Below are 7,768 nucleotides of genomic sequence, written 5' to 3'. Positions count from 1 at the left end.
CCCGCAGCGCGGGGGGAGCTCCTGGGCTGTTTCGGGCTGACGGAGCCGAACCACGGGAGCGACCCCGCGCGGATGGAGACGCGGGCGCGACACAACCCGGGCGCGGGGACGTACACCCTGCGGGGCTGCAAGACATGGTGAGGGGACCCCGAACCCCCGAGCCCCCCGCAGCCTGGGGGTGGCCGCTGTGGAGGGAACAGGCATGTGCGGGGTTCCCGCTGGGACCCCCAAACCCCCCGTGACCCCCCGCCCCCCGTGACCCCCAGGATCACCAACGCGCCGGTCGCCGACGTGTTCGTGGTGTGGGGGGTGTGCGAGGGCGACGGGCGCGTGCGGGGGTTCCTGCTGGAGCGGGGGCTGCGCGGGCTCAGCACCCCCAGCATCCAGGGCAAGTTCTCGCTGCGCGCGTCGCCCACGGGCTCCATCGTCATGGACGACGTGGAGGTGCCCGAGGACAACGTGCTGCCCGGCGCCGTGGGGCTGGCGGTGAGGGGCGCGGGGTGGGGGGCGCGGGGGGCGGCGGGGACACGGGGGGGCACGGGGGGCGGTGGGGACACATTGGGACACGGGGGGCGGTGGGGACACGGGGGGCGGCGGGGACATGGGGGGGCGCGGGGGGCGGTGGGGACACATTGGGACACAGGGGGCGGTGGGGACATGGGGGGACACGGGGGGTGGTGGGGACACGGGGGGTGGGGGGGCACGGGGGGCGGTGGGGACACAGGGGGCGGTGGGGACACGGGGGGCGGTGGGGACACGGGGGGCGGCGGGGACATGGGGGGGCGCGGGGGGCGGTGGGGACACATTGGGACACGGGGGGCGGTGGGGACATGGGGGGACACAGGAGGGGTGGTGGGGACACGGGGGGTGGGGGGGCACGGGGGGCAGTGGGGACACGGGGGGCGGTGGGGACATGGGGGGGCACGGGGGGCGGTGGGGACATGGCGGGGCACGGGGGGCAGTGGGGACACGGGGGGCGGTGGGGACATGGGGGGGCACAGGGGGCGGTGGGGACACGGGGGGCGGTGGGGACATGGGGGGGCACGGGGGGCGGTGGGGACACGGGGGGCAGGGGGGGTACGAGGGGTGCAGGGGTTTGGGGGTGTCTGAGGACAAAGTCCTGCCCGGGTGTGAGGGAACCTGGGGTTTTTGGGGGTATTGGGGAGGTGTTGGGGGTCACAGGGGTTTGGGGTCACAGGGGTCGGGGGCCCCCTGACCCCCGTGCCCCCCAGGCCCCCATGCGCTGTCTGACCCACGCGCGGTTCGGCATCGCCTGGGGGGCGCTGGGCGCCGCGGAGTCGTGTCTGGAGACGGCGCGGCAATACGTGCTGGACCGGTGCGGGCGGGGGGCAGGGGGCGGGGGTCCCGCTCCCATTCCCCCCCACAGGTCCCAGTTCGGGGGTTTGGGGGTCCCGGGGGGTCTAGAGGTCCCGCTCCCATTGCCCCCCCGCAGGTCCCAGTTTGGGGGTTTGGGGGTCCCGGGGGGTCTGGGGGTCCCGTTCCCATTGCCCCCCCGCAGGTCCCAGTTTGGGGGGTCTGGGGGTCCCATTCCCGTTGCCCCCCGCAGGTCCCAGTTCGGGGGGTCTGGGGGTCCCGGGGGGTTTGGGGTCCCATTCCCGTTGCCCCCCGCAGGTCCCAGTTCGGGGGGTCTGGGGGTCCCGTTCCCACTGCCCCCCGCAGGTCCCAGTTCGGGGGGTCTGGGGGTCCTGTTCCCATTGCCCCCCCGCAGGTCCCAGTTCGGGGGGTTTGGGGGTCCCGGGGGGTCTGGGGGTCCTGTTCCCATTGCCCCCCCGCAGGTCCCAGTTCGGGGGGTTTGGGGGTCCCGGGGGGTCTGGGGGTCCCATTCCCACTGCCCCCCGCAGGTCCCAGTTCGGGGGGTCTGGGGGTCCCGGGGGGTCTGGGGGTCCCGTTCCCATTGTCCCCCGCAGGTCGCAGTTCGGGGGGTCTGGGGGTCCCATTCCCGTTGCCCCCCGCAGGTCCCAGTTCGGGGGGTCTGGGGGTCCCATTCCCGTTGCCCCCCGCAGGTCCCAGTTCGGGGGGTTTGGGGGTCCTGGGGGGTTTGGGGTCCCATTCCCGTTGCCCCCCGCAGGTCCCAGTTCGGGGGGCCGCTGGCGCGGAACCAGCTGGTGCAGGTGAAGCTGGCGGACATGGTGACCGAGATCGCGCTGGGGCTGCAGGCGTGTGTGCAGCTGGGCCGGCTGAGGGACGAGGGACGGTGGGTGACACGGTGGGGGACATGGGGAGCACAGGGACGTGGGGACACAGGGACATGGGGACACGGGGACATGGGGACACGGGGACATGGGGACACGGGGACACAGAGACGTGGGGGACAGAGGGGACACAGGGAACGGGGGGGGCATGTCCCGGAGCGGGGGGACCGTGGGGACAGCGGTGTCCTGTCCGTGTCCGCAGGGCCGCCCCCGAGGCCGTGTCCATGCTGAAGCGCAACTCGTGCGCCAAGGCGCTGGCCGTGGCGCGCGCCGCGCGGGACCTGCTGGGCGCCAACGGCGTCTGCGACGAGTTCCAGGTCGTGCGGCACATGCTCAACCTGGAGGCCGTGAGCACCTACGAGGGTACGGGACACGGGACACCCGGCACGGGGACGGGGGACACGGGACACCCGGCACGGGGACAGGGAAAACGGGACACGGGACACCCGGCACGGGGACAGGGGACACGGGACACCCGGCACGGGGACGGGGGACACGGGACACCCGGCACGGGGACGGGGGACACGGGACACGGGACACCCGGCACGGGGACGGGGGACACGGGACACGGGACACCCGGCACGGGGACAGGGGACAAAGGACACCCGGCATGGGGACAGGGGACACGGGACACCCGGCACGGGGACAGGGGGACACGGGACACGGGACACCCGGCACGGGGACAGGGGACACGGGACACCCGGCACGGGGACGGGGGACATGGGGCCACCCGGCACGGGGACGGGGGACACGGGACACGGGACACCCGGCACAGGGACAGGGGACACGGGACACGGGACACCCGGCACAGGGACAGGGGACACGGGACACCTGGCACGGGGACGGGGGACACGGGACACCCGGCACGGGGACAGGGGACATGGGGCAACCCGGCACGGGGACAGGGGGACATGGGGACACAGGACACCCGGCACGGGGACGGGGGACACGGGACACGGGACACCCGGCACGGGGACAGGGGACACGGGACACCCGGTACGGGGACGGGGGACACGGGGACAGGGGACACGGGACACCCGGCACGGGGACGGGGGACACGGGACACGGGACACCCGGCACGGGGACAGGGGGACATGGGGCCACCTGGCCATGGGGACAGGGGGACATGGGGCCACCCGGCCATGGGGCCACCCCGGGTGGTGGCACCGCCGTGTCCCCGCAGGCACCCACGACATCCACGCGCTGATCCTGGGACGCGCCATCACCGGCATCGCGGCCTTCGCCCCCGACAGCGCGGGGACAGCGCGGGGACAGCGCGGGGACACCGAGGGGACAGCGCGGGACAGCGCGGGGACAGCGGGGGACAGGCCGCCAGCACCGCGGGGGTGACCGGGGGCAGCCAAGGGACAGCAAGGGGGCGGTGCCTGCGGCACCGGTGGTGTCACCACCCGCCGGATGTCACCCGTGGGGAGGACACGAGGAGACGGTGTCACCCACTGGACCCGGTGTCCCCAACAGGACCCGTCCCGGTCTCTTTGTCCCCCTGGCAGCCAATAAACGGCGTGAGAGCCGCCCCTGCTCATTAGCGCCGGCCTCGTTAGCGTTAATGAAGGTGCCGGGCGGGGGGTGCAGCCCCGGTCCCCCCAGGTTCACCAAAAGGGGCCGTTCAAACGTTGTTCTTTTTATTTGTTCTCAACCCGAACTGCAACAGCAACGGAAACAAACGCCCGGGGGGCGGCCCCGCGGGCTGGGGGAGCCTGGCAGGCTGGGGGGCCTGTAGGCGTGGGGGTGTCCCATGGATTTAGGGGACCCCGGCAGGTTTGGGGGGACCCCATTGGTTCTGGGGAGACCCTGGCAGACTTGGGGGAGCCCCCATGGATTTAGGGGAGCGACACAGGTTTGGGGGACCCCTGGCAGGTTCAGGGGGGCCCTGGTGGGTTTGGGGTCCCCTGTCGGGTCTGGGAGTGCCCTGGTGGGTCTGGGAGTGCCCTGGTGGGTCTGGGGGTGCCCTGGGCGGTCTGGGGTCCCTGTTGGGTCTGGGGTCCCCGTGGGCGGGTCGGGGTCCCGCGGGCTCAGGCCTCGTGCTGCAGGCACAGCTCCCGGTACGCGGCCTGGGGGGTTCCTATGGGTCTGGGGGTTCCTATGGGTCTGGGGTCCCGTGGGCGGGTCGGGGTCCCGCGGGCTCAGGCCTCGTGCTGCAGGCACAGCTCCCGGTACGCGGCCTCCACGGTGCGGCACACGCGGCGCAGCTCGGCCTGCGCCTGCGCCACCCGCTCCAGCAGCTCCGCCAGCTCCTGCAGCCGCTGCTGCAGCCGCTCGGTGTGCAGCCCGTAGAGCTGGAACAGCCGCTCCTCCAGCTGCTCCGCCAGGGACGACACCTGCGCAGACACGGGGGGACATGGGGGGACATGGGGACACCGTGGGGACACAGTGGGGACATGGGGGGACATGGGGACACCGTGGGGACACAGCGCGGAACAACGGGGAACGCGGGGACACGGGTCCTGCGGCCGCTCGGGGTGCAGCCCCTGGAGCTGGAGCAGCCGCTCCCCCAGCTGCTCCGGGAGAGATGAGATGTGCGGGGACACGGGGACATTGTCGAGACATCGTGGGGACAGAGCTCGGAACAATAGGGACATGGCTGGAAATGGGGGGGAGACGGCTCAGTCTGGGGGGCACAAATGAGGGGACATGGCTGGAAACGGGGACATGGCTCCATCTGGGGGGACACAGATTGATGTGGGGTGGGGGATACAAATGGGAACCCAGATTGATGTGGGGGGGCACAAATGGGGACCCAGATTGATGTGGGGGGGCACAAATGGGGACACGGATCAATCTGGGGAGGCACAGACGGGGACAGAGCTCGAGCCGGGAGGAGACACAGGCGCTGGGGTCCCGGGGGGGGGTTCAGCTGTGGCCCCGTTCCTGGCGCTGCTCCCGGTCGCTTTTGGCCCCGGCAGCTGCGCCGCGGTGGCCGCGGTGGCTCCGAGCGCCGGTGACCGGGAGCCACAGCTGCCGGGGCTGAGGAGCCGCAGCTGCGCCGGGACACGGGGCCAGCGGGGACCCAGCACGGGACACGGGAACAGCGGGGACCCAGTGCGGGACACAGGGACAGCGGGGACCCAGTGCGGGACACAGGGACAGCGGGGACCCAGCGCGGAACACGGGAACAGCGGGGACCCAGCGCGGAACACGGGGACAGCGGGGACCCAGCGCGGAACACGGGAACAGCGGGGACCCAGCGCGGAACACGGGGCCAGCGGGGACCCAGCGCGGAACACGGGCCAGCGGGGACCCAGCGCGGAACACGGGGCCAGCGGGGACCCAGCGCGGAACACGGGGCCAGCGGGGACCCAGCGCGGGACGCGGGGCCAGCGGGGACCCAGCACAGGACACGGGGCCAGCGGGGACCCAGCGCGGGACACGGGGCCAGCGGGGACCCAGCGCGGGACACGGGGCCAGCGGGGACCCAGCGCGGAACACGGGGCCAGCGGGGACCCAGCACGGGACACGGGGACAGCGGGGACCCAGCACGGGACGCGGGGCCAGCGGGGACCCAGCGCGGAACACGGGGCCAGCGGGGACCCAGCACGGGACACGGGGACAGCGGGGACCCAGCGCGGGACACGGGGCCAGCGGGGACCCAGCGCGGGACACGGGGACAGCGGGGACCCAGCGCGGGACACGGGAACAGCGGGGACCCAGCGCGGGACGCGGGCAGCTGGACCCCCAGAGGCGCCGGGCGCTCCCTCGGCACAGCCCCGGTCGGCGCTGAGCAGGAGGCTCGGGCGGGGCTGCCCAGGCTCCCCCGTCCGTCAGTACCGGGCGGCAGCCAGCGCACCTTGAGCAGCAGCCCCGGGCAGGGCTGCCCGCGCTCCCCGTGCCCCGTCCGTCACTGATTAGCGGTGGCGATCGCACCTTGAGCAGCAGCCCCTGGCGCAGGCCGCTCACCAGCCCCTGGTCGTCCCTGCGGCCGTCGTTGACGCGCTGGATCAGCCGCTGCGCGCGCTCCTGCAGCGCCGCCACGTTCGCCTCCAGCGCCGCGAAGAACCGCGACGCCGGGCCGTCCAGCGGCGGCGACGGGGGCGGCTCCGGCCTGCGGGCACGGGACACGGGGACACGGGCGGACGGGGGGACGGGGACCGGACACGGGGACACGGGGGTGGGACACGGGGATGGGACACGGGGACGGACACACACAGACAGGGACGGGGACATGGGGACGGGGACACGGGGACAGGGACGGGGACATGGGGACGGGGACACGGGGACAGGGACGGGGACATGGGGACGGGGACACGGGGACGGACACACAGGGACAGGGACGGACACATCAGGGGTCCGCGGGAGGGGCTCCTGCCTGCGGACACGGGGACGCGTGGGGACAGGGACACATGGGACACGCAATGGGGACTGGGACACCCCCATAGTGACAGGGGCGCCCCATAGGGATGGGGACACCCAATGGGGACTGGGACACCCCATAGTGACAGGGGCGCCCCATAGGGATGGGGACACGCAATGGGGACTGGGACACCCCATAGTGACAGGGGCGCCCCATAGGGATGGGGACACCCCCCCGGTTCAGCCCCCCGGTCCCTGGTGGCCACGTTAATGAACGGGCAGCGCTGGGTCACGCAGTATCACAGCATGTTTGGGGTCCCGCTGACGAGGGCGGGGACGCAGCCCCGGTGCCCCCGGTGTCCCCAGTGTCCCCGGTGTCCCCGGTGTCCCCGGTGTCCCCGGTGTCCCCGGTGCCCCCGGTGCCCCCGGTGCCCCCCCGGGCCGTCACTCCCCACCCCCGCCCCGTTCCCCGTCAGAGGCGCCGGCCCCGCGGTACCTGCCGGGCCCCTCGTCGGGCCGCTCGTCCCCGCACGGGAACGGGCCGTCGCCCTCCCCGGCCTCGCCCTCCGGCTCCTCACGCTCCTTCCGCGACATTCGCGGGGCTGCGGGGCGGGATGGGGACACCGGGGACACCGCGGGTGGCGGGACCGGGACCCTCCGGAGCCCTGAGGAGAGCGCGGGCGGGGCCTCCGCGGTGACGAGCACCCGCGCGGGCCAATGGGCGCCCGCCGGGGAGGCAGGACGGGGCTTTCCCGGCGACGAGCATCCGTGCGGGCCAATGGGCGCCCGCCGGCGGCCGCGGGGCGGCCAATCAGAGGCGGCGCGGGAAAAGGCGGGAAGGGAGGGCCGGGCGCGGAGGAGACGAAGCTGCGATGGCGCCGGGACGTGACGAGAGCGCAGGAGAACGGAGGAGAACAGGTGACACCGGGGGACACCGGGGGACACCGCGGGGCAGCGGCGCCCATCGCGCGGTCCCGGGGGCGCTGGGGGCTGGAGCGGCGGCGGGGGCGGCCCCCCCGCGTGCGGGGCCACAGGCGCCGCCATCGATCCCCCTCCCCGGGACCGTGAACCCGGGGCCAACAAAACCCCTGCTGGGATCGATCCCCCACCCGCCACACACACGGGCTCCGTCTGGAAAACGGCCTTTATTGGGCTGCCTCGGCTCGGGGTGTCCCCAGCTCTCGGGGTGTCCCCAGCTCTTGGGGTGTCCCCCAGCTCTTGGGGTGTCCCCCAGCTCTCGGGGTGTC

The 7,768-nt window shown here is 74.0% G+C and overlaps 1 protein-coding gene across 1 annotated transcript; it reads left to right on the top strand.

The window, feature by feature from the left end:
- Nucleotides 1–6: 6 nt before the first annotated feature.
- GCDH (glutaryl-CoA dehydrogenase) lies at nucleotides 7–3,759 on the top strand. Its single transcript, XM_082077094.1, has 6 exons — nucleotides 7–137; nucleotides 267–486; nucleotides 1,233–1,336; nucleotides 2,090–2,215; nucleotides 2,416–2,576; nucleotides 3,397–3,759. Exons 1-6 carry the CDS (start codon nucleotides 73–75, stop codon nucleotides 3,561–3,563), a joined length of 843 nt encoding a protein of 280 aa, XP_081933220.1. The 5' UTR covers nucleotides 7–72; the 3' UTR covers nucleotides 3,564–3,759.
- Nucleotides 3,760–7,768: the final 4,009 nt, after the last annotated feature.

This window comes from Streptopelia decaocto, assembly GCF_964273445.1.
Source record: "Streptopelia decaocto genome assembly, contig: HAP1_SCAFFOLD_301, whole genome shotgun sequence".
Classification (NCBI taxonomy): Eukaryota; Metazoa; Chordata; class Aves; order Columbiformes; family Columbidae; genus Streptopelia; species Streptopelia decaocto.
This window is presented reverse-complemented; position numbering and strand designations above follow the sequence as displayed.